Source organism: Nycticebus coucang, chromosome 9, assembly GCF_027406575.1.
Source record: "Nycticebus coucang isolate mNycCou1 chromosome 9, mNycCou1.pri, whole genome shotgun sequence".
Classification (NCBI taxonomy): Eukaryota; Metazoa; Chordata; class Mammalia; order Primates; family Lorisidae; genus Nycticebus; species Nycticebus coucang.
This window is the reverse complement of record NC_069788.1, coordinates 48623924-48650658: the sequence shown is the minus strand read 5'-3', so window position 1 is coordinate 48650658 and position 26735 is coordinate 48623924. Positions and strand designations below refer to the sequence as shown.

Below are 26735 nucleotides of genomic sequence, written 5' to 3'. Positions count from 1 at the left end.
TCAAACTCTGGCTCTTTGTGGATGACATTATCTTACACCTGGAAAACTCCAGGGACTCAACTACAAAGGTCTTAGAAGTGATCAAGGAATAAAGCTGTGTCTCAGATACAAAATCAATGCCCCCAAATCAGTAGCCTTCATATATGCCAACAACACTAAAGCTGAGAATAAAATCAAAGACTCTATACCTTTTATAGTAGCTCCAAACAAGATGAAATACATGGGAATATATCTAACAAAGGACATGAATGATTTCTATAAAGAGAACTATGAAATCCTGAGAAAAGAAATAGGAGACATTAACAAATGGAAGAATATACCATGCTTGTGGATGGGAAGGTCCTTCTCCAACCTGCAATCTACAGATTTAATGCAATCCCTATCAAAGCACCATTGTCATACTTTGAAGAACTGGAAAAAAATAGTACTTTGTTTCAAATGGAACCAGAAAAATCCCCGAATAGCCAATACAATTCTTAGAAATAAAAACAAAGTTGGAGGCATCATGTTACCAGACTTCAGGTTATACTACAAATCTATAGTGATCAAAACAGCCTGGTACTGGCACAAAAATAGGGACATAATCTATAGAATACAACTGAGAATCTAGAGATGAACCCAGAAACCATTTGATCTTTGATAGCCTAACCAAAGCATGCACTGGGCAAGAGAATCCCTATTTAACAAATGGTGCTGGGAGAAGTGGTTAGACACTTCTAGAAGACTCAAACTGGACCCACACCTCTCACCATCTACAAAAATTGATTCTTGCTAGATAAAAGGTTTAAATTTAAGACAGAAAACAATACAAATTCTAGATGAGAGTCTGGGGAAAACTCTTGAAAATAACCGTCTGGGGAAAGACTTTATGAGGAAGATTCCCCTGGAAATTGCAGCACCACCAAAAATAAATAACTGGGATTTGATCAAGCTAAAAAGCTCTGCACAGCTAAGGGTACCACAACCAAAGTAAATAGACAGTCTTCGGAATGGGAGAAATTTTTTGGCATATTATGAATCTGATAAAGCTCTGATAACTAGAATCTACAGAGAACTCAAATTAATTGATAAGAAAAGAGCAAACAATCCCATTCCTTTGCAGATGGGATGTGCAAAAGACTTAACCAGAAACTTCTCTGAAGAATACAGACAAATGGCCAAAAAACATATGAAAACATGCTCATTGTCTGTAATCATCAGAGAAATGCAAATCAAAACTACTCTGAGATATCACCTAACTCCAGTAAGATTAGCCCACATCACAAAGTCCCAAATCTCCTGATACTAGCATGGATGTGGAAATAAGGGAACACTTCTACACTGCTCGTGGAATTGCAAACTAATACAATCTTATGGAAAGAAGTATGGAGAATTCCCAAAGAACTACAAGTTGACCTTCCATTTGATCTTGCATTCCCATTACTAGGATATATCCAGAAGAATAAAAATCATTTAACACAAAGGTATTTGCATCAGAATGTCTGTTTCATCTCAATTCATAATTGCCAAGTCATGGAAGCAAGCCAAATGCCCATCAACCCATGAACAGATCAATAAACTGTGGCATATGTATACTATGGAATACTATTCAGCCACAAGAAAAGATGGAGACTTTACATCTTTTATGCTTACCTGGATGGAGTTGAAACACATTCTTCTTAGTAAAGTATCTCAAGAATTGTAAAAAAATATCCAACATACTCAATACTAATATGAAACCAATATATAAAAAAATTACACACCCATACAAATGATAAAACATGTATAGTCTAGCAAAGGGGAGGGGCGAGGAGGGAGAGAGGAGTGGGGAGGAGGAGGGCAATTGGCAGGATCTCACTTAATGTGCACAATGCAAGGGTATTCAACACGCTTTCTTGGGTGAAGGGCTCTTCTACAACTTGAACTCTACCTTGGAATTGAGAACAATGTAATCTAAAATTTTACATTGAGAACAATATAATCTAAAAAATCCCTCATATTAATTTGAAATAAAAATAATAATAAAAAAGAAGATTCAAATAAACAAAAAATCAGAAATGAAAAAGACATTACAAGTGATTCCACAGAAATACAGAAGATCATCAAAGACTATTATTATAAACCATGATACATTCATAAATTAGAAAACCTAGACAAAAATGGATAAATTCCTGGAAATACACAACTTCCCAAGATTAACCAGAAAGAAATAGATCCCCTGAAAAGAACATTAATGAGAGACTGAATCAGTAATAAAAAATCTCCTAACAACAACAATAACAACAAAAAGCCCAGGACCAGAAGGATTCACAGCTGAATTCTACTACACATACAAAGAAAAACTAATATTAATTCCCCTGAAATTCTCCCCAAAAATCAAGGAAAAGGGAATTTGCCCTAACTTATCCTATGAAGCCACATCATTCTAATACTAAAACCAGGCAAGGATACAACATAAAAAAAGAAAACTATAGACCAAGATCCCTGATGAATACAATGTAAAAATGCTCAACAAGTTATTAGCAAACTGAATCTAACAGCATGTCAAAAAGATAATATACCACGATCATGTAGATTTTATACGAGGGATGAAGGAATGCTTCAACATACAGAAATCACTATGTGATACATCACATAAGGACAAAAAACACATGACCATTTCAATAGATATAGAAAAATAATTGATAAAATCTAGCATCTCTTCCAGGTAAACACCCTTAACAAACAAGGGATAGAAAAGACATACCTCCAAAACATATATGATAAACACACAACCAATATCGTACTTAATGAGAAAAATTTGAACAAATTCCCTTTAAGACTTGGAATGAGACAAAGATTTCTACTCTCACCACTCTTACTCAACATAGTACTGGATGTCCTAAACAGAATTCTCAGACAAGAACAAAAAATGAAAGGCAACCAGGCACAGTGGCTCACACCTGTAATCCTATCACTCTGGGAGGCCAAAGAGGTTGGATTGCCTGAGCTCATGGGTTTAAGACCAGCCTGAGCAAGAGCAAGACTCCATCTCTAAAAAAAAAAGAGGGTTCTGTGAACATGGGAGATAGAAGGGCTCAGTCCAAGGATCCCTGCCCGTGAAGCAAACATGGGGGTCCAGACCTAAAAAAAAAAAAAAAAAATAGCCAGGCATTGTGGCAGGCGCCTGTAGTCTCAGCTACTCAGGAGGCTGAGGCAAGAGAATCGCTTCAGCCCAAGACTTTGAGGTTGCTGTGAGCTATGATATCACAGCACTCTACTGAGGGTGACAAAGTAAGACTCTGTCTCAAAACAAACAAACAAAAAAGGTAACAAAATTGGAAAAGAGGAAGTCAAATTCTCCCACTTCCCTGATGATATGATCTTATGTCTAGAAACCTAAAGACTTCCCTAAAAATGCTTGCGTTTCATATACAAATTCATAATGTTTCAGAACACAAAATCAATGTACAAAAATCATCAACAATGATCTAGCTGAGAACTAAATCAAGAAGGCAACCCCATTTACAACAGTTAGGAAAAAATACTTAGGAATATACATAGCCAAGATGTGAAGATTCCTGCTATACAAACTACAAAACACTGATGAAAAAAATTGTAGATAGCACAAAATAGAAATACATCTTTGCTCATGAAAAGAATTAAGATCATTAAAATGGTTATATTGCCCAAGGAAATGTGCAGATTCAATGCGTCCCCACCAAAATGCTAAAGTCACTTTTCACAGAATTAGGAAACAACAATTCTAAAGTTCATATGCAACCAAAAAGAAAAAAAAAAAAGCCCAAATAGCCAAAGCAATCCTAAACAAAAAGAACAAAGTTGAAGGCATCATATTGCCTGACTTCAAATTAGGCCACATGGTACTGGTATAAAAATAGACAAATACATTAATGGAACAGAATAGAGAATTCAGAAATAAAGCCATATATCTACAGCCAGCTGATCTTTGACTAGGTCAACAAGACTACACACTGAAGAAGGACACCAATAAATGATGCTGGAAAAATGAATTCCCATATATAGAAGAATGAATGGACCATTATCTCAGACCATATACAAAAATTAGCTTGAGAAGAATTAAAGACTTAAATGACAGACCTAAAAAATATTAGAAGAGTGGGGCAGAGCATGATGGCGAGCCAGAAGGATCATTCAGCTTAGCTCTCCTATTACGACTCTCCTATTATACCTGGTGCAGAGACCTTACCTGGAAACATAGCTCAGGGAGCATAGCAAGGTGGTGGTGAGCTAGATACAGCGTGTGATCCAGAGTGATGAAAATTTGACTCATTAGATGGATAGCAATGGTTGTCTCAACTCAAATAGAGCTTCTCTAAGACACATTTTAATGAACCGTGCAAAGTCAACATGAAAGAAAAAATTCTGCAAGCAGCTGGGAGTAAGTGGCACAGCCATAAGGATGACAGCAGACTTTACAACTGAAACTTTCCAAGCCAGAAGAGAATGGTCATCCACCTTCAAGACTCTTAAACAAAACAATTTTAAGCCCAGAACTCTGTATCCTGCTAAACTAAGCTCCAACAGAAGGAGAAACAAAGACCATATGATTCTCTCAATAGATGCAGAAAAAGCATTCAAGAAAATTCAGCTTCTTTTTCTAATTAGAACATTTAAAAATATAGGCATAGTCAGCACATTTCTTAAACTGATTGAAGCCATCTATGACAAACCCACAGCTAAAATTATACTGAAAGGAGTAAAACTGAAAGCTTTTCCACTTAGAACTGGAACCAGACAAGGGTGTCCTCTATCACCACTACTATTCAACATAGTGCTGGAAATTCTAGCTAATACAATCAGGCAAGAGCAGGAAATAAAGAGAATCTAAATGGGGGCAGAGGAGGTCAAACTCTTGCTCTTTGCCAATGATATGATCTCATACTGAGACCCCCAAAGACTCGACCACAAGACTCCTGGAAATGATAAAAAAAATACAGTAATGTCTCAGGATATAAAATCAATGTCCACAAATCAGTAGCCTTTGTATACGCCAGTAACAGCCAATATGAGAAGCTAATCAAGGACACAATTCCCTTCATGGTAGCTTCAAAACAAATGAAATTCCTAGGAATATAACTAACAAAAGATGTGAAGGACCTCTACAAAGAATATTATGAAACCATAAGAAAAAAATAGAAGAAGATATTAACAAATGGAAGAACGTGCCATGTTCATGGCTGGAAAGAGTCAAAATTGTTAAAATGTCTATACTTCCTAAAGCAATCTACAGGTTCAATGCCAGCCCCATTAAAAAACCAACATCATACTTTTAAGATTTTGAAAAAATAGTTTGGAAAAGATTTGGAAGAAACAAGAGTGTGGCATGAGCATGGGGAAGCAAAATAAAACAAGGAAGTGAGACCATGAAGTGAATGCTTAGTCTGAGATCAGAGGCTTAAAGAAAAGGACAGATTAAAACCTAAGAAGAAAGAAAGAAAGATCCCAGCATGCTAAAGGAAAGAGAAGTCCCCCAACACCCTTCCTGCTTATTCTTCCAGTATGATACACAACTGGGCCCACTTTACCATATCTTGGTTGATACCAACTTTATCAATGTTTCCATTAAAGCAAAACTGGACTTAATGCAGTCAGTGACGGACTGTCTGTATGCCAAGTGCATTCCTTGTATAACTGACTGTGCAATGGCTGAAATTAAGAAATTGGGACAGAAGTGTTGAATGGCCCTCAGGATTGCCAAGGATCCAAGATTTGAGCGATTACCAGGCACATACAGAGGAACCTATGCAGATGACCGCTTGGTACATAGAGTAACTCAGCACAAGTTGTTGCGCTGTGGCCACAGTAGACTGAGACCTTAAACAAAGAATCTGGAAAATCTCTGTGGAGTTCCCATCATGTATATTTCTAACCACAGATATAATATTGAATGGATGCCAGATGATTATGGAGCCCCTTGGTTCTAATTCTTATAAGACAGCCTTCCCATGCCTTTCCTCAACTAATTAACTCTGTTAACAGTTTGTTAAACATGGAATACCGTGAATTATTGCTCTGTTCACCTGCTTGCTCTATTATGAGCTGGATATGGCTAAATAAACTCAGTTTTGGATGCTATTTTGAAAAGGACATTTTATCTCATTGATGGTCAAAGGGTGCAAATCTCAGGAAGAATACTTTATTCTTTTTTTGAGTTCTGTTGCACAATGTGGTAGTTATAGTTAATATTAAAGTAATATATATATTACAACTGCTAACAGAGTAAATTTCAAATGTTTTTATCACAAAAATGTTATGTATTTGAGGGGATTTCAAAGTAAAAGAAACCATTATAACAAAACGATGCCCACACTTGTAAGTTTATCACATTGCTATGCAGAATAAAAGTAACATGGCTAATTTTCTATTTTTTTACATTTGCTTTTAGAGACAGACATCAGTATCTTACCCAAGCTGTTCTCAAACTTCTGGCCACAAGCGACCCACTCACCATGGCCTCCCAAGTCTCTGGAATTAAGGTGCAAACAACTGTCCCTGGTTCATTCTGTGTGATTTCTGATGAGGAGCTGGAGAGGTCCCAGAGGTCTTAATCAAATCAGAGCCTGAATGGAGTCAGGAAAAACTGCATTGACTCAGAGGCACCTAAGTGTAAAATAAGGTCTCACTCAGAGCTTTCATCAGAGCACCAGGCTCTGTTTCTAATTCCTTCCTGTCATTGCTGTATTTGTCCTGTGATAGCTGGAGCTGGGAGGGAGAAGAAATCTTTACATGTACAGACAAATAAATGTAGTTAGGAAATTGGGACATGAGTCAGGGAGTGGGAGGGACTCTTGTCTATTTCCCCGTGGTAGATGTGGGGCTCTCTTTCATGTATGTCCTGATGCCCCAAGTGCAGAACAGAAACCTCCCTGCTTTCAGCTGAGTGACTGACAGTGGAAGCTGGAATTAAGAGAATCCGTGGCAGCCTCTCTCTCCATCCCCCAGCCCAACAAATGTAAGGCAAGGGCTTAGGGCTCCTGCACCTTGTTCTCACCATGCATTTTCCTTTTCTGTTTAAGGAAAGAACCATATGTATAAATTGAGGGCTGCTATTCTCATGACCCCCAGAGACTAGGGACCAAGGGTGCATGTGCTTGTCACTGCTCCACCACTCAAATGTTGTGACCTCAGGAGAATCTGTCTCCTCCTGGGTGCTTTTTAATCCATCTGTTAATCATGGATAAACACAGCTGTTCCAGCAACCTTACTGAAATGCAGTGAGAATGGGGGGTGGGGGGTGGTGGGTCAATGGGGAGAGAAAAACAAAGTGATGACATTTCCTCCTAGGCAGGGCTTTTTTTTTTTTTTTTTTTTTGTGGTTTTTGGCCAGGGCTGGGTCTGAACCTGCCACCTCCGGCATATGGGACTGGTGCCCTACTCCTTGAGCCACAGGCGCCACCCCTTTTTTTTTTTTTTTTTTTTTTGTGGCTAGGCAGGGCTTTTTAGGAACATGCCTACTTAGGAGGAAACTTTGTAATACCTACAAAGTCCTGGCTAAAAACCCCTTCAGTTTAGAAAGTACGATGATTTGTCATCTTTCTTCAAAATCAGGGGAAAAGGTGCTTCCTCAATATCTCAAATAAGTTGAATATAGCTTGTGATTATACAAGAGATTGGGTCCATGAATTTTCTGAGTGAAACTGAAAAGGAATAGGAACATCTCCACTTTCTCTTTTTTTTTTAATTTTATTTATTTATTTTTTATTAAATCATAGCTGTGTACATTGATATGATCATGGGGCATCATACACTAGCTTCATAGACCGTTTGACACATTTTCATCACACTGGTTAACATAGTCTTCCTGGCATTTGCTTAGTTATTGTGCTAAGACATTTACATTCCACATTTACTAAGTTTCACATATACCCTTGTAAGATGCACCACAGGTGTAATCCCACCAATCTCCGTCCCTCTACTGCCCTCCCCCCTCCCTCCCCTCCCTTTCTCCCTTCCCCCTATTCTTAGGTTATAACTGGGTTATAGCTTTCATGTGAAAGCCCTAAATTAGTTTCATAGTAGGGCTGAGTACATTGGGTACTTTTTCTTCCATTCTTGAGATACTTTACTAAGAAGAATAGGAAATCTCCACTTTCAATACAATAATCCTAAATTATGTACATCCAATAACATAGTACAAAATCTATAAAGGAAAAATTAGTAGAATTAAAAGTAGAAAACAACAAATGTGCCATTGTCACAAATGGAGATTTGAACACACCTTTTCCAGTATCTATTAGAAAAATCAGAGTAACAGAGAAGATTAGCATGGCCCCTGTGCAAGGATGACACTCAAATTCGTGAAGTGTTCCATATTTAAAAAAAAAATCAGAGTAAAAGCCAGTAAGTTTTTCTTTTACACCATTTCAGCACACTATTAATCACCAGGGTCAGATGTCAACTATAGAACTCTGTGTAGAAGACTACAGGATATTCATACAGAGTCCTCAAGTGCACATTGTACATTTCAAAAATAGTCCTATGTTGGAACATAAAACAAGACAAAGCACTAAGGTAATAAAGAATCTGATTTTATAATAGCACCAAAAATCAACACAAAATAATTAGAAAATATCCAAGACTATAAAAATTGGTAAATACACTTCCAAATAACTCAAAAGTCAAAGATGAACCACAGTGAAAATTAGAGTATATTTTAAGGGGATAACGAGGAAATGAAAACATTTCAAAACTTGTGAGATGAAGTTAAAGCTGGTCTTAAATTCTGTAATCTTAAACTGCATAAATATTCTAAGATAGAGAAATGTCAGCAAATTAAATACAAAAACACACAAGGGAACAACAAAGATAAAAACAAGTATTAATTAAATAGGAGAGAGAATTGCAAAGCCATAGGTTGGTTCTTTGAAAAGACAGCTGAATTCGAGTAGCACGTAAAAGTCCCTGGACTTTGGTGAAAGGCACATTTTACTCTTTTAAGGGAAAAATCTTCTGAGTGTAGAGCTAACCTCTCTTTGTTGGGTTCATTGGGCTCTCCAATAACACTGTAAAATCCGAAATTTCCCCTAGTAGACACAATCTATTATCAAAGAGATCACTATAGCATTCTCTTTGATAATAGATTGGCCACCAAACAGTAACAGGTAGCGGAGAAAACAGAAGGGGATGGTGAATTGAGTTCAGAAGCAGATGGTCTGCTGCTGTCCTCAGCAGCCTCCTTACCTCTGCTCCTGGGGTCCAGAGTAGAATAACCTGGCAATGAGGCAGATGATTTGTGAGGCACAAGCTGCCTCTGGATAGTTAGCTCACTGCCCAGACTGCAGGGGTAATGATGGTATTTTCTTCTTCTCTAATTGATCAGCCAGAGCTCCCACATGGGGCCTGAAGGTCTAGAACATAACTAGGGTGCAGATGCTCAGAGTGCTCAGCCCCTGACAGTGGCCCACACCCTCAAGTATTTTGGTTCTAATTTTTACTCCTAATGTTCTTCATTCTTGAAAATCATTGCTCTCAAATGTAGGTGCTGCCAAAAAGCTATGACATGAATAAGATATGATTCTTATGAGGGATATTTCTCTCTGGAAAGATAGGACTCATAAAATTCCAGTCAAGAAACATGATCAGAGTTTTCTTTAGTTGAATGTCAGATGAATTTATGAATTCATTTGAAAACTGGCAGGTAGTATACTTATGTCAACTGAAAATGGAGCTGTGAATGCACCAAAATATTATTTTCTCAGAAATATTGAAATCTGTTTTCAAATTCTTATATCAAATCAAAAAGCGAGCCTACATATTTCTCACTGTTCATGGACTGTGTTTAGCCAAAATATTGAAATGCATAGAATCATTTGACTTCATTTCATCTTGCTGTAATTTCAGTTTCATTTGGAACACTGTTATGGTCTGAAACAATGTATTGATAAGTTAGTTTTCACTAACTTTTATATTATATTTCACTAACTTATTTTATATTATGTTATATATAAAATAAAAAAACATTTTAACTCATTTAACAGTTAAATTCACTAACAATGCTAAATGTTTAAGTCATTTTCATCATCAACTTCTAGCACAAATTTGATTTCTGATACCATAAATGGCTTGATAACATGTCACAAATCTTAAAATCTTTTCCACATTTGGCCTCAACTTAACCATCTTACCTCTGAAAAGTAAATGATGTCACCATAGTCTGCATCAATACTTGGAATCTTGGAATTGCTGATGATTCCATCCTTTAGCCCTTATAAAATTCACAATCCTGATGACAATTTGCATGACGTTATTCATTTTTAAAGCTTTTGCATATACATTTCCTTGATGTAATGTGCAGGGATACTTCATCCAGTGTGAGTTTTGGGCAGCAATTGCACCATCTTCTATTAATTTTACAAGTCCTTCTCTTTTACCTACCATCACTGGGGCACCATTAGTCACTATCCCAGATATGTTAACAATGAACAAAGAAAATCGCTCTAATGCTTTTTTTACTGCTTTGTATAAATTCTCAATTTAGTTGCCTTTAGGGACACCAAAGAGGTCATTTCTTCCATGACATTATATTTATCATCAATGACTCTAATAAAATGGCAAATTGAGCTCTGTATTTGTAGCATCAGTACCGTCATCCATCACCAAAGCATAAAATTTAAAATTAGCAGCTTTACTCTCCAACCTTCTTTTGATACATTTTCCAGTTTCTTCAATTTGCCTGGCTGTAATCTGGTGAGACAAACTGAATTTAGAAATCTCTCTTTTTTTCATAGCAGATTATAACTTCCATGCTTTCTGTACATTGCTTAATAAACTCACCATCAGTAAATAGTTTTGATTTTTTTTCCATTAACCATACTATCACATAACTACCTTTTATAATAGAATTGTCTTCATTGTAATTTTTTCAAAAAAATGTTCTTAAGACTTTATTTCAGTTCTGTCACCTTGTCCTTATGACACAATCCTTCATATGCATTCAATTTGGCATCATGTTTTTCCATATAATGCCTTTTCAAATTGTAATCTTTGAAAACTTGCACAAATTCCCACAAATGCAGCAGAGTGTCTTACTATTTGCCTTGACAGAAAAGGAGTTATCTGTTTCCTTTTCACTGAATAATCTTCCTCCATTTGTAATTATTTTTCCTTTGGTTCTGTTTTCTTTTGAGACATTGTGGAAGCCATCCTAGTATTAAAAAAAATAGTAATAGATAAGGGACTATGTTTACTTTTATTATGAAAATTAATTTTGACAGGAAAATAGAAAGTGGGCCCTTCCACATCTTGGCTGCTGATGCAGGGTGAGTCAGCTGGCTAATTGTAAAGTGCAGCCAGTGATGAGTGAGGCACCCTTGAGGTGTGGAAGTACCCTTAAAAATCAAATAAGAATGCTTACCTGACTTCTAAATAACCTTAAATGCCTAATGTTGCAATGATAGGTTGAAATACTATCTATAATCTTTGCATCGCTAAGTCACCACAAACACATGCAATGTCTGATGGTGTCAGTTTGACTGTACTTGGAAGATAACACACTGGAAGCCACACAACACTGTGATTAAAGCCACACATGTGTATAAATAGTGAGAGTGTGACATGACATTGTCATCTACAAAGTTCACAGTCAAGAACTGTGCAAACTCCTTCCACCAAAAAAAATCACAGAAGAAAATCTCATAATGTTTTAAGTAAGTTTACAATTTCGTATTGGGCCACATTCATAGTCATCCTGGGTTGCAGGTGGCCCATGGGCTATCGGTTGGACACTCCTGCCATGTGGTAAAATTTTATATAAGCCCTTTTCAATTTCTACTGTTTTTTAAATTAAAAAACTTAGCTTACTTTTCTTCATATACTTTGCATATGAATTGTTTTACATATAGAATTGTTTTTCTTATATCTACTTCTCTTACCTGACTGCATTGGCTGGGACTTCCAGTCTTGTGTTGGATAATAGGCACAAAAGCAGAAATCCTTCTCTGATTGCATTGCTAAGCAGAAACGTTACAGTGTTTCTCCATTCACTATAATATTGGCTGTGGGTTTGTGGGAGATGGCTTCTAGCTTATGAAATGTCCCATCTATGCCTGTTTTCTTAAGTGTTCGTATCAGGAAAAGGATGCCAAATTTTATCACATGGTTTTACTACATCTTTTGAGAGGATCATATGCACTTTTTTTTTAAACCCCTGTTTATATGGTGAATTGTGTTTATGAATTTCCTTATGTTGAACCAGCTTCACATCCCTGGAATGAAGCCAACTTGATAATATGTATTTTTTTTTAATGTGGCTGACATCTATTTGCTAGAATTTTATTGTATATATATTTTTTATAAATTAAAATTTGTATTCTGAAGTATTCTTTATTGAGTATTTTTGTGTTGATATTCATTAATGATACTGGTCCGTAGTTTTCCTTTTTTGTTGTGTCCTTGCCCAGTTTTGGTATCAGGGTGATATGTGCTTCATGGAAGAAGTTGAGTAGGGTTCTTTCCTTTTCAGTTTTGGAATAAGTTCTGCAATATAGCTACCAGGTCTTCTTTGAAGTTTTGGTAGATTCTGGTGTGAAACCATCTTGTCCAAGACCTTGTTGTTGTTGTTGGAAGGTTTCTTGTTGTTGCAATTTCAATGCTTGACGTTGGTCTTTTCAAGAGTTTTATTTCTTCCTGGTTAAATCTAGAGACATAGTGTGATTCCAGGAATTTGTCCATTTCCTTCATCTTTTCAAATTTCTGGACAGAGAGTTTTACAGTTTTTAGGGATGATCTTTTGTATCTCTGTGGTATCTGTTGTTATTTCCCATTTTTTTGTTTCTGATTGAGCTTACTACAGTGCTTACTTTTCTTTTTCTCATTAATCTGGCCAAGGGTCTATGGCCATACCACCCTGAACATGCTCAATCTTATCTGATCTCAGAATCTGGCCAAGGGTTCATCAACTTTATTATCTTTCGAATGAACCAATTTTTTTGTTTTACTAATTGTCTGAATGGTTTTATTGTTCTCAAGTTCATTTAGTTCTGATCTAATGTTTGGTTATTTCTTTTCTTCTACTTTGCTTGGGACTGAATTGCTCTTCTTTATTCAGTTCCTTGAGTTGTTTCATTAGGTAGTTGATTTGCACCTTCTTGGTCTTCTAGATGTGGGCATTTAATATAATAAATTTCCATCTTATGACCTTTTTTGTAGTATCCCACCCTTTTAGCTGTTTGTAGCTTCATTATCTTTATTATTCTTTTGTTCAATAAATCTAATGGTTTCCTTCTTTACCTCCTCCCCGACCCAGCTATTGTTTAACAAAAAGCTGTTTAGTTTCCATGACTTCATGCGGAGACGTGTGTTTCTGTTAGAAGTGAGATCTACTTTAATTCTGTTGTGGTCTGTAAAGATACAAGGAAGTTATAAATTATATATTTTTAAATCTGTTGAGATTTTATTTGTGTCCTAGGATATGATCTGTCTTATAGAATGACCCATGAGATGATGAGTAAAATATATATTCAGTGGTAGTGGGGTAAAATGTTCTGTGTATGCCTCTTAAGCCCATTTGATCTACAGTACTATTTAAGTCTAACATTTCTTTTCTTTTCTTTTTTTTTGGGGGGGGGGACAGAGCCTCAAGCTGCTGCCCTGGGTAGAGTGCTGTGGCATCACAGCTCACAGCAACCTCCAGCTCCTGGGCTTACGCGATTCTCTTGCCTCAGCCTCCCAAGTAGCTGGGACTACAGGTGCCCGCCACAACGCCCGGCTATTTTTTGGTTGTAGCTGTCATTGTTGTTTGGCAGGCCCAGGTTGGATTCAAACCTGCCAGCTCTGGTGTATGTGGCTGGTGCCTTAGTTGCTTGAGCTACAGGCGCTGAGCCAAAGTCCAATATTTCTTTGCTTAGTTTCTGCTTAGAGGATCTGTCCAGTTCTGTCCTTGCACTATCGAAGTCCCTGACAATTATGGTGGTGTAGGATATCAAGCTATTCAAATTGAGTAGTTTTTGTTTTATATATCTAGGGGAATTAATGTTAGGTGCATAAATATTTAGGATGAAAATTCCTCTTGTTGTATTGTTCCCTTGACTAGTATATAGTGACCATCCTTGTCTTTCATTACTTTTGTAGCCTTAAAAACCATTGCACCTGCAAAAAGGAATGCAACTCCCACTTTCTTGTGGCTTCCATTTGCTTGAAATATTGTTTTCCATCCCTCCACCCTGTGTCTAGATTTGTCCTTGTAGGTTAGAGGTGTTTTTTGAAGGCGGAAAATACATGGATTGCATTTTTTTAAACAAATCAGCTAGCCTATGCAACTTCAATGTTGAGTTCAAGCCATTTGCATTTATTGAGAGAATTGCTAAGTGTGGGGGAGTTCTCATCAGATTGTGTAGACGTATATTGCCTTATTTTGTCACTTGGGTCATTGTGGAAGTAAGGTTTGTCTTTAAGTTTCTGAGTGACTTGACTTTGCTGGTGTCCATTGTGTTCTCTGCATATAGTATTGGACTGAGTACTTCCTGCAGAGCAGGTCTTGTAGTGGCAAATATCCTAAATGGTTGCTTGCCCGTAAAAGATTTGATTTCTCCATCAAATGGAAACTTAGTTTCTCAGGATACAGAATTTTAGGTTGGCAGTTGTTTTGTTTGAATAGATTGAAAGTGGGCACCACGGCCACTGTGGCTCAAGGAGTAGTGCACTGGCCCCATATACCAGAGGTGGTGGGTTCAAACCTGGCCCCAGCCAAAAACTGAAAATAAAGAAAGAAAGAAAATGGGCTCCTACTCTCTTCTGACTTGTAAAATTTCGGCTGAGAGGCCCACCATACGTTGATGGTTTTGCCTTTGTAGGTCACCTGCTGCTGACGCCTGGCTGCGAGCAGAGTTTTTTCTTACATTTTGACTTTGGCCATCTTTGTTACATTGTGTCTAAGAGATGCTCTGTTTGAAATGTGGCAATCCAATTTTCAGTCTTTGTCTAGAAGGGGTTTGTCTGAATCTTTGGCAACACTTAGGAAATTTTTGGTTATGATATCATCTAATACAGCTTCCATGCCATTTGGTCTCTCTTCTTTTCAGGGATACCTAGTATGTTTGTATGCTTTATGTACTGCCACAATTCCCTACAAGAATGCTCTCCTTTTACTTTCTTCTTTTGTGACTTATCAAAGGACTGAATTAGTTCAAGAACTTTGTCTTCAAGCTCTGAGATTGTTTCTTTTCCATCGTTTAATCCTTTGTTAAAATGTTCTACTATATTTTGAAACTCCCTGAATGATTCCTTCAATTCTTTAAGCTCCATTATATACTTTCTAATTTTGTTATGTCCTTCATTCATTCATTTCTTGGGTCAATTTTTGGATTTTCTTTTGGTGGCTTTAAACTTTCCCTTCAATTCCCTTCATTTTTGCCCTTCACACTCTTAATTCTCTTTCTGTCACTGCTATGATTCCTTTATAGATGGGTAGCTGCATTGTGAATCCTTGAGGGAGCTGATCTGCTCTGATTTTTCATGTTCCCAGAATGTTTTGTTGGCTCCTTCTCACGTGTGGTTTCTTCTTGATTTCCTTCCTCTACTTATTCTCATGTTTCCTCCTTCCTCTCAATCTTCTTTGTCTCCAGGCTTTGATGTTGAAGTGGCTTTTGGTACAGGGAGGAAATGAAGAAAAAAGAAGAGAAGAAAGTGAGAAAGAGAACATGAAAAAAAAAAAAAAGAAGAAGAAACAGGCCAAGTGCAGTGGCCCACACCAGCAATCCTGGCACTCTGGGAGGGCAAGGCAGGAGTATCAACCAAGGCCAGGAGTTTGAGATAAGCCTGAGCAAGAGCAAGACCCCCAAATAGAAAAAATCAGCCATGGGCCATGACAGGCACTTCAGTCCTAGCCACTCTGGGGACCACAGCAGAAGGGCCCATTAAATCCAGGGTTTTAGACCTGCCTTGAGCTTGCCCAATACCACAGCACTTCAGCTTAGAACTCAGGGCAAGACTCTGTCCAAAGAAAAAGTATTGGTTGTCCAGGGGAGTTATGACAGAAAGATGAGAAAAATTTAAAAATGAAAGAAAAAGAGAACAAAAATATTAGTATTAAAAGTATATTGTATGAACACCAGTGGGAGATCCAAGATTAGGAAAAGAAAAAAGAAAAAAATATTAACACGAGGTAGAGTTCGTGGACTACAAAAAAGAAAAAAAAAAAGAATAAAAGAAAAAACCACTACATCTGCTTTGGGATGTGGTACAGGCAGGAAGTTATTACTTACTTGGCATAGAGATATGGTCTTATTTTCCTGATATTTTAATTTTAATCTGGTTGTGACAGCTGTAGGAGAGTTAAATCTATGGAGGGGTAGGGAAGCTAATGTTCTGAAGCTTACACCAGATTTTCTTGGGGACAGCCCCCAACTACTCTGTGTGGGAAGCAGAATCTCCCCAGTTTGGCCCACATCTCTGTGAGCATCAGCCCAGAGACAGTTGTCCTAGCCTAGAGGTTTGAGTCAAAGCCGGTCCACATTGGGATCCTAGAAAGCTGCTCCAACTGGGCTACCTGTAGGCTCTGACCTTGCATCATGGCACCCCCTTGTTCTGGCATTTTTTGCAGACCTTCCACCCTGCCTATCTTTTTTTGCTCCTGCTGTCCCAGGCTGTCTCACTATGCCATCACAATGTTGTTTCTGGCAAAGACAGTACAGATGCAGACTCCTTTCTCTGGACTCACTGAGAGCAGCTCATGAGATGTCTCTATTCAGCCATCTTGGAGCCCCTACCAAGTTCATGAAGTTAATTGTCAACCCTTGTATATACTACTTTATGTATACATTAGAAATATTTGGCTCTCATTGTTGCTCTAAGAAGACAGTGAGAGATCAGTCTGGGGAGCAGTGACAGAGCACAGCATTCAGAGATGTTCTTTATGCAGAGTTGAGAGTCATTACCAGAATCCTCTGCCTGGCCCTAGCCTACAGTATAGAGGATGTGTGAATCTCCCAACATCACATCTCACAATTAGTATGTTTTTCCTTTTCTTTCTGAAGGATAGAAGGATGTTTAAAAAGTGCCCACCCTGGGCACTCTCTGATCACTGGCCTCAGCTTCCCACTCTGGCTGAGCACTAGATTGCTAGAACATATTCAGGCCTCTCCCCAGAACCACTCTTAGAGTATTATACACAAGATCAAGGACTCACTTATTTAACAAGCCTTACATGTGAGGCTGATGCACACACACACATGGGGATCCTGGTCTATGGTTTGCTACTAAAGTCTGATCTTAAGACCAGCAGCATAAGCACCTCCTTTGTCATGAACACAGGGTCTCATGCTCAACTCCTGATTGTGTCTCAGCACCGTGTCCAGGTGATTCCCACACACAATAAAGTCTGGGACTAAGTGGTTTTCATGCCTTCTGGATGTGGTGTCAGAACTGTACAGTCTGCTTTGAGCATGTGGTCAGATCATATCCTTAGCCCTTGGAGGTCCAGGGTTTATCCTTGTCCACATTCCTGATTCCTTCCAATCACTCTCTTGTGCCATCATCCATGCTTCAAGCTTTAAATACCAATTATATGGCAACATCCCCAAAATTTATTTCTCCAGCCCAGACATTTCTCCCGAACTCCAGATGTTTGTCCAGCTGCCTCCCCATCTCCCTCCCCTCCACTCCTGTGGACACCTCCTCCTCTGAATGTCTGGGATGCCCTTTCCTCAAACACACCCCTGCTAGAGTTGTTCCCATCTCCACAGATGGCAGCTCCATCCTTCTTCTGCTCACACAGCACACAGCGTGGGTGTCCTCCTGGACTTCTTTTCCTCATGTCCCAGATGCATTAGGAAATGCTGTAAAATTCATCTTCAAAATGTATCCAAAATCCATCAATTCCCTTGATTCCCACTGCTCACACCAGTATCTGTGGTCTGGAATCCTGCCTTCTTTTCCTAGTGTTTCACTGCTCCTCCATTGTCCCCCACCTCTCAGTTCAGTACTCAGCACAGCAGCCAGTGTGGGAGGAATGGGGCGGTGCCTAGCAGGAAGAGATAGTTCCAATGTGCTTGCATGATTGATTACTTTATGTTTTTTAAAATAGTAGTTTAGAAAATTTGATTAAAACTTAATTGTAGATTATGAACAAGGAAACAGACCAAAGAGGTGGATGTCGAGGAAGGAACGTACATAGGCCACAAAAGCAGTGTGGAGAACACCAGAAGTGTGTTGAGTAAGCAGCAACAGAGGCCTGGAAGTTTTAAGACAAAGACCTGTCTTGCCATGGCTTCACCTTTCCCCCAATGGGACTCTGGATAAAGGTTACTGAGAGGGGGTCCTGAAGAGGCAGGATATGCCTGCCTATCAGTGAGAGCCCATGCTGTGAAGGGGATTGGAAAAGGTAATAAGCAGGTGCAGGATATGCTGGGAACAGTGAAAGCACCAAATCTCATTAAGAGAGAAAAAATGTCTCTGTCTCTCAGGGAGGTAAGAGGAACATGCTTCTTTCTCCCCGTTCTCAGTATAGCCTGGTTTTAGCCTGTCTGCCAGCAAGGTTCTGAGAGGCCTAACAGCTTCTCTTGGAATTTGTGTGGGTAGTCTGATTGGGGTCTGCTTTCACACCCTGCTTCTAAGCTTTGTTCTTTGTTTCATTAACTGCATCCCAATTCTTTAGTTTAACATAAGAGTGGAGTATAAGTGAAGAATAACTTAGCTAAAGTGGTTAAAGAGCAGATGCGTTTTAAAGTGGTAAACAATGGAAAGGATGACATATAGTGCAGTTTTTTACTTTCTCCTGTGACTATTCATTTGTTGATTTGAATACAATTATGCAATAAATACTGAGTTAACCTAGAACAGGGGTCCTTTGCCTGTCCTCACTGTTGGTGACGCAGGCCCACTCTTTTTAAATCTATCTTGTCTCTTGTCTTTATTTCTTTCATTCTTTTGTCACCACCAAGCACTGGGAAAGAACCCATGGTGTAGTTTGGGGATGGTTTCCAACATCCAGAGAGACTCTGTTAAAAGAGAAATCATACCATGTCCCTATTCTGCTCAAAACTGCCATCTAGGTGGGGCAAGGTGGCTAAGGCCTATAATCCTAGAACTCTGGGAAGCCCAGGTGGGTGGATTGCTTGAGCTCAGGAGGCTGAGACCAGCCTGAGCATCAGCAAGATCCTACCTATCTCTAAAAATAGCCGTGAACAGTTGTGGTGAGAGAGGATACTGGAGAAGGGTGAGGTCTAGGAGAACAGGTCTTCTTAAGGAGACCACAAGGATACACCTGCAGAGTCCTCTCCATGGTGACTTAGCTCTTGGGAATTTGTAAACTTAACTTTCTGGAACTTGGAAATTTCCAAGTTCTGTGAAATCCTGTAGTTCTGCAGGGTCTGGAATAGCATCTCCACTTGATTCAAACTGGCGAATGAGAAGGGTACCTGTGGGGCGGAATTTTTTGACTGTCGATAAAAGGGAAAGACCAAGCTATTTGGGGAGTGCAGCCATTTAGAATTCTTCTATGCCATAAGCTCCTGGCCGGTAAATAAAGCCTTTCCTCTTATAAACATGGTGTTTGGGTGCTCTTTCTCTCCGTTGGGCCTCATGTTCCTGCAACAGTGGGAGGCACCTGTAGTTCCAGCGACATGTGAGGCTGAGGCAAGAGAATCATTTCAGCACAAGAGCTTGAGGTTGCTTATGAGCTGTGATGCCACGACACTCTACCGAGGGCAACAAAGTGAGACTCTGTCTCAAACAAAAACAAAAGCAAAATAATAAAAAACTGCCCTCTAACTCCCCATCTTAATCACTGTAAAGGTATATACCCTCCTTTCCGTATATACCCTCCAGGCCTACCTGTTTCAGTCTCATCTCTGACCTCATCTTGGTGACTCTGTCCAGCACTCCTGGCCTCCTGCTCTTCCCAGAACACAGACACCCTCTTGCTCCAGTGCATTTGGGCTGAAGATTTCCCAGCATGGAAAGAACTTTCCTAGACATCCTCATAGATCATTCATCATGTCCTTCAAATCTTTCCTCAAAGATCACCTTTGTGACAAGTCCCACTCAGCACAATAACCACCATCCCAGTCCCCACAGAACCTCTATGTCATCTTCCTGGTAACCTTTCCCATCTTCTAACATAAAAACTGCTTATTTTCTCTGCTCACGGAATATTGTCTGTCTCTTCATGCTAGAACATGTGCTCCACCAAGCTTGCAATTTTTCTATTTTATACCTCAATGATGTTTCCTAGATGGAAAAATAGTCTGCCCTGTATCTGGCAGACAAACATCTCATGCTGAATTCAATGCTACCTGAGCTTTTCTCCCCAGGGCTGTTGGGTGCCTTCACTCACCCTCAGTCACCCTGACCCTCCTGCACATTACAGCACACAGTGATATTTCTCTCCTCAGAAAGAATAATCCTTGAGTAGGGGTTCAATTTTCAAACAAGTTTTGTTTTATTTATTTTGCAAATAAATCTAACTTAGAGTCTGCTTTAGAAATCCATGAGTTTGGAATGGAGTCAGTACTGAGATTGCTAGAACTAAGGGCAGGGTAGCAGGGAGAAGAGAAAATATACCTAAGATGAGAAGGGACCGGCTCCCTCCTCTCTGCTAATTTCAGAATCTGGTTCCTTTAAAAAGGTTGGGGCAGCACCGTGGATAGAACTGGAAGATGTGATATTAAGTGCAATAAGCCAGGCACAGAAAGACAAATGGTGTGTGTTCTCTGTAGCAAGCAAGAGCAAAAATAAATAAATAAATAAATAAATAAAAATTTAATCTCATGGAGGTAGCAAACAGGATGGTGGTTACCAGAGGCTGGGAAGGGTAGTGTGGAGGGGGAACTGAAGAGGAGTTGGTTAATGGGTACAAAAACACAGTTAGATGCAAGAAGTGAGACCAAGGGTTAGTAGCTCAACAGAGTGACTATAGTTAACAATAGGCTGGATGGGGTGGCTCATGCCTGTGGAAAGATGTTTGATGCCATGAGTTCAAGACCAGCCTGTGCAATAATGAGGCCCCCATCTCTACAAACAATTTTTTAAAACATTAGCTGGGCATGGGTCAGCATCTATGATCTAAGCTACTCAGGGGGCTGAGGCAGGAGGAATGTTTGAGTCCAGGAGTTTAAGATTGCAGTGAGCTATGATGATGCCACTGCATTCAAGCCCATGCAACAAAGTGAGACCCTGTCACAAAAAATAAAACAACAACCTTTTTTTAACACAATGATTTATTGTATATTTCAAAATATTAAGAAGAGAAAATTTAGTCTAAATATGATTTAGAATGTTTCCTACAAAAACAAATGATAAATATTTGAGGTGACGGTTATCCTAATTACCCAGATTTGATTATTACACATTGTATGCTTGTACCAAAATATCACATGTACCCCATACAAATAGATAACTATTCTGTATTCATAAAAATTAAAAATGAAATAATAAAAACATTGAGGAAAAGATAGAAAATTCCATCTAAGAAAAAGCCCTAGAAGGAGGGCAAGAGATGGACAGTGTGAAAATTCTCTCTTGATACCACAAACTACTATGTGCAGGGGCTTCCCTGGGCCATATGTGTGTGTGATCACAGGTCCTGCTGGGACAAGGTTCTACTGAAGGGACATGGAAAATGGAACAGTGAGGATGACTTTGCCAAGAAGTGACCACATACAGCCCAAGATGGCCTGAGCATTGAGTGGACACAAGCCCCATCCACGCTATGGCTCCTCACGGCCTTTTCCTATCCCCCACTACAGCAGACACAGGACAGCAAACACATAGATTCTGCAAGGTTCTCAGGTCTTTTTATTTCCCCTCTTGCCTCTCTCATGGGAAGAATTTGAGAAAACAAATTTAAATTCAAATTCTTATTTTTAGTAGGGAAGCAGCTCAGTGCACCATGAAGTTAAGACAGGGATGGAGACATCCCATGCCTACCTCTCTGCAACAGGAAAGATAATCAGGAAAGGGCATAGGTCAGCATAGGAGAAGGGGGTCACCATGGACATGGGGGGAGGGTCGACTCCCTACCTCCTCACATTGGGCAAAGAGGGATGCAGAGTCATTCAGAAGCATTTGCAGAAAGAGAAGTCAGAGCCTCTTAAAGTCATAAAGGGGAGGTGTGAACTCTTAGGCACAAGGCAGCTGTCTCAGGCTATAGAAAAAAAATTCAGATTAGTCATAACAAGTGGTGACACTGAACAGCCCACCACACACTCAGAATGTCTCATCAAAGAAGCCCCACAGCCCAGCTGTGTCCTCTCTGCCCCACCTCACCCTTACATCACAACACCAACGTCTCACCTTTACAAGGTGTGAGAGACACATTGGATGCCTGGACACTGTCATTGCCTGGAGTTGAACAAAACAAGACCTTGTCAGAGACCATAGAAGATGTGAGTAAAGGAGCAATTATGTGGCTGGAAGCTCCATCATGGGCTCCTGTCTACATTATCCCAGAGGCTTCACAGATCACCACCCCCCATATATATTTGCAGCCTGAGTATAGCTCCCTCCATTTCCACTTGTGGGAAGAAAATCCCCTGTGAAAAGCCTGGGAACAGGCAGGACCATGAGGTCCTACAGGAACCCCTGGTCTTGGATCACAGAGAATTTCCAGAACTCTGATGACCCAGGGCAGGATCAGGAATCAGAGGAGAAGGAAAGAGTGGATAAACTGCCCTCCTGGAGGTCTGTCCTGAGCAAGGTCCTTCCTCTCTGACCTGTGACTACTGGGGATCAGGTCCCCATCACTACAATCATCACCTTAAAACTCTGTCCTTCACTGTCGCATGTGCTATACAAGAGTAAGTGTTGGCACACAGGGCCCTGGCTGGGGAAGCAGGTGTGTGTGTGTGGAACTTCCCAGCAATGGGACGGGAACACTGCTACCTGGAGTTGAAATCTCCAGTGGGACAAGAAAATACAGACCCACACCCCTCAGCCCTTCCCTACCTGAGCTCTTCTTCCTCCACATCACAGCAGCAACCACAGCTCCAGTCAGCACAGTTCCAAGGAGAACCAGGCCAGCAACAATGCCCCCCATGGGGATGCTGGGCTGGGAAGATGGCTCTGGGAAAGGACAGGAAGGTGAGGGGCCTGACCCCAGGCCTCAGCCCTGACCCTGCTGAAAGGCTCCAGAAGGGCCCCTGCTTTTGGGAAGAGACATGACAGTTCCAACCCCCTTCTTACTCCATCTCAAGGTGAGGGGCTCCCGCAGCCCCTCATGCTGCACATGGCACGTGTATCTCTGCTCCTCTCCAGAAGGCACCACCACAGCTGCCCACTTCTGGAAGGTTCTGCTGTCCCCTGAAGGCCTGGTCTCTATCAGCTCCATGTCCTGGGTCTGGTCCTCCCCATCCTGCAGCCAGGTCAGTGTGATCTCCGCAGGGTAGAAGCCCAGGGCCCAGCACCTCAGGGTGGCCTCACGATCAGAGGTGGAGTGGTGGGTCACACGAGTCTTTGGGGGATCTGAGGGGAAGAGTCAGAAAATTCAGGCACTTTTCATCCCTCATGGACACTCCAGCAGCGCTCATGTGACATCCAGAGAATGGACAGGACAAATGGGGTGGGAAAGGGAGGACAAAACCCAGACACCGGCCTGGACACAGGGATCCTATTACTTGAAAGTTTCAATCTCTGAAGAGGAGAATAGAGACTTCTGGTCCTGACCTGAGTGGAGGCTGAGTGACCCGGAAGGGCTGGATCAGACCTCCAAACACACTGAGTGGAGCAGAGAACAAGGCCTCAGAGAAAAGGTCATGGTGCTCAAGGCTGCTGAAAGGTCAGAGGGACCTGACCAGTATTTCAGGGACAGTCTGTTCCTCTGTTCCTTGGGAGACTCCATCACTTAACTGCCCCAGTGGGAAGGCCGGGCCTTCGGAGTCTCTCTGTGGTGTAGGATGTACACTCAGGGGGCGTCTTCTTGCTCAGGACCAGAGGGGGGTGTGATATTCTAAGGTCGGGCCCATTTTCCTTCCCTCCTTGTGGACCGGGAGCGGGAGCAGGGAGATCTACAGATGTGGGAGGCGCCCTGCGCCCGAGTACCCGCTCGCTGCAGCGCGTCCTTCCCCTTCTTCAGGTATGTGCGGAGACACTGCACGCACTCCTCCTCCAGGTAGACCTTCCAGGGCTCCGCCTCACCCTCCGCCTCCCACTTGCGCTTGGAGATCTGAGCCACCGTGTCCGCCGGGGTCCAGGAGCTCAGGTCCTGGTTCAGGGCTATGTAGTCGGCGCCGTCGTAGGCAACCTGATAGTACCCGCGGAGGAAGCGCCCTTCGGGCCCCATGTAGCAGCCGTACATCACCTGGATGGTGTGAGACCCTGGCCCCGACCCCGCGGTCAGCAGCGCCCACCGGCCCCGCCCCGCCCGGATCACCCCGCGGGGATTTGTCCTAAACTGAAAACCAAACCGGATGAGAGTCCTCGCGGACCCTTCCCTGTGGGAGTTCTCAGGCGGTCCTGCAGTCTCGGGGTGACTCTCGGACCTGGAGACTAAGGCGACGCGGGCTGATCTGTGGGGAGGGAGGGGTCGTGGCCTGTGACCCGGGCCGGGGTCACTCACCATCCTCGCTCTGGTTGTAGTAGCCACGCAGGTTCTCCAGTCTCACCCGGGCAATCTGTGCGCTGCGCTTGACCTTCCGTGTCTCCTGGACCCAATACTCCGGCCCCTCCTGCTCCACCCACGGCGCCCGCGGCTCCATCCTCGGATTCTCCGCGTCGCTGTCGAACCGCACGAACTGCGTATAGTCCACGTAGCCGACTTCGGTGAACCGGGGCTCCCCGCGGCCGGGCCAGGACACCGCGGTGGAGAAATACCGCAGGGAGTGGGAGCCTGGGGGCGGGGACGAGATGAGACCCGGCGCGACCCTCTCCCGGAGCGGCTCCCCGGACCTGCGTCCTAGCCGGGCGGTCCCCTCATCCTCCCCGCGGAGGCCGTTTCCCTCCCGACCCCGCACTCACCTGCCCAAGTCTCGGTCAGGACCAGGGCCGCCGACAGCAGCAGGAGGAGGGTTCGGAGCGCTGTGACCCCCATCCTCGGAGTCTGAGGAGCCGCTGAGTCCGGGTAGCTCCGCGGTCACTTAATAGCCGGGAACCGCGGAGACGCTGATTAGCTTCTCTGGAAACAGACAACCTGCGGGAATGAGAATTGGGGCCGCGTCAGGAGTATTCAGGAAGAAGGATCTGCCTGACAGGGATTGGGAGAGGGAGAAGTGAAACTCTCGGGGAGACGGGGAATCCCTCGCGCTGAGCTTCCCCGCCCGGACACCACTCACAGGAAAGAGACCCTGACAGACACGACCAGAACTTGGGACTTTGCCCTGACCCCTGTTATCCCACCCGGAGCGTCGTTTGTCCCGCTGTCTCCGGAGTCCTGGCCTAGGAATTCTCTGACCCCCAAGCTGGGTCCAGCCTCTTCCCTGAATTGTCTCCCTGGCCTGGATTACCTGCTTCCTATTCCTTTCCTCCTCACGTGGACTCTTCTAGAAGAAAACTCACCCCAGAGAACTTGATGCCAAAGCGAACATGCCCTGGGACTGGAGCTGTAGAGATCATGGTTTTTCTCTTTACACGTGGAGTTGTGTCTCCACACACCTGACAGACTATCAGAGAGACAGTTTCCTTCTTGCTTATTGACTAGAGTGGGCAGCACAATCTTAGGAATCCCTGAACGGTCAGGAATCTAATCTGTAACAGAAGTTATTTGGGCCCCTTGATAGATAGACGTGTCTAAACGCATTGCAGTTAGACTCCCAAAACTTCCGGACTAGCATCTTGGACTCTGAGTTGCTGTATTTTAAAATTGTCTTTATTCCATGACCCTTAGTCTGTACTTGTGAGTGCAGGACATCTCACATAGAGAAGCACAATTTCTTACTGTGTATTTCAACCAGGAGTTGTAGGACTTTAATCACTACAAACCTGCACATGCTCAGTCAAAATGCCCTTCACCAGGGCTCATGCATTGCCTGTTTTTATGAATTATTCACATCTGAGCTGTGTGCATCTTTGAAAGGGAACGACGGGTATTTTTTAATCCACTTAACATTAAGAGTCAATTAGCTCTTAAGCAGCCCCACAAATGTATTAATTATCAAAAGCAAAGCGCACCCTACTAAGCTCTGTATTAAAACATCTATAAAACACTGTATTTAAATCTGAGAATTCAGCTGCTTTACAGCTCTTTTCCTCTACTGCTGTTCCTCATCCCTGCTTCTCTAGTCCTTCCCTCTGTCCCTCTCATCCCTCAGGCTTCTCTCCACCTCTCACTCCTGAAGTGTGGCACTAGCACTGTCCCCTTATCTGCTGCCCACGACTGTTCTCCCACACAGTGGTCGCTAGTCCTGCTATTAAGAGTCAGATTCTGTCATTTCTTCATTTACAATGCCACAATGGGTTGATCTCACTCTTGGAAAGCCTCTGGAATGTAAGGAACAGAGGTTTTGAGCTGGTCTGGTCAAAATTGTAACCCCAGCTTAGAAAGTCATACCTGATACATAATAGGACTGAATTAATTATTGTTGAATGGGTGAAGGAAACATGATTGTGATAAAATTGAATCACCTAAAAATCATAAGTTAAAACATACTGAAAGAGTTAGGAAAGATTTTGTTTCATGCAAATAATTTCATATCAGCTCATAAATTCATGCCAGAGGAAAAAATATTATGTGCCTATCTATTGATCATGTGTATTAATTTTCTATTTCTATATACCAAATTACCACAAATTTATTATCTTTAAACAACTGCCTTTTTTTTTTTCCTGCTTCCTAGTCAGAAATTCGAGCATGGTGTGGATGGATTCTC

The 26735-nt window shown here is 41.6% G+C and overlaps 1 protein-coding gene, 1 non-coding gene and 1 pseudogene across 3 annotated transcripts; 2 read left to right on the top strand and 1 right to left on the bottom strand.

The window, feature by feature from the left end:
* Positions 1-5332: 5332 nt before the first annotated feature.
* LOC128594097 (rRNA-processing protein FCF1 homolog) lies at positions 5333-5927 on the top strand (annotated as a pseudogene).
* Positions 5928-8217: 2290 nt separating this feature from the next.
* LOC128595092 (U6 spliceosomal RNA) lies at positions 8218-8320 on the top strand. Its single transcript, XR_008382778.1, has one exon. It is a non-coding gene; the product is annotated as a U6 spliceosomal RNA (small nuclear RNA).
* A 12601-nt stretch (positions 8321-20921) lies between these two features.
* Positions 20922-25041, bottom strand: LOC128594087 (patr class I histocompatibility antigen, A-126 alpha chain-like). 2 transcript variants are annotated; one of them, XM_053602625.1, is made up of 7 exons: positions 24889-25041; positions 24491-24760; positions 23974-24249; positions 23119-23397; positions 22882-22998; positions 22231-22278; positions 20922-22081 (listed from the first exon to the last, which is right to left on the bottom strand). In XM_053602625.1, the coding sequence occupies exons 1-7, from the start codon at positions 24959-24961 to the stop codon at positions 22077-22079; spliced, it is 1068 nt and encodes a 355-aa protein (XP_053458600.1). In that variant the 5' UTR covers positions 24962-25041; the 3' UTR covers positions 20922-22076. The 2 variants fall into 2 exon arrangements, with proteins under 2 accessions (XP_053458600.1, XP_053458599.1); XM_053602624.1 differs by lacking the exons at positions 20922-22081; positions 22231-22278 and having other exon boundaries at positions 22724-22998.
* Positions 25042-26735: the final 1694 nt, after the last annotated feature.

What these genes read in the sequence shown, in the direction of transcription:
- LOC128594087 (XM_053602624.1), bottom strand. Translation starts at nt 24,961, where the DNA reads ATGGGGGTCACAGCGCTCCGAACCCTCCTCCTGCTGCTGTCGGCGGCC. An exon ending in CCTGACCGAGACTTGGGCAG is followed by an intron (nt 24,761 to 24,888) that starts GTGAGTGCGGGG and finishes CCCCGCCCCCAG; the next exon opens with GCTCCCACTCCCTGCGGTAT. An exon ending in GCCCCTCACCTTGAGATGGA is followed by an intron (nt 22,999 to 23,118) that starts GTAAGAAGGGGG and finishes GTCCTTTCCCAG; the next exon opens with AGCCATCTTCCCAGCCCAGC.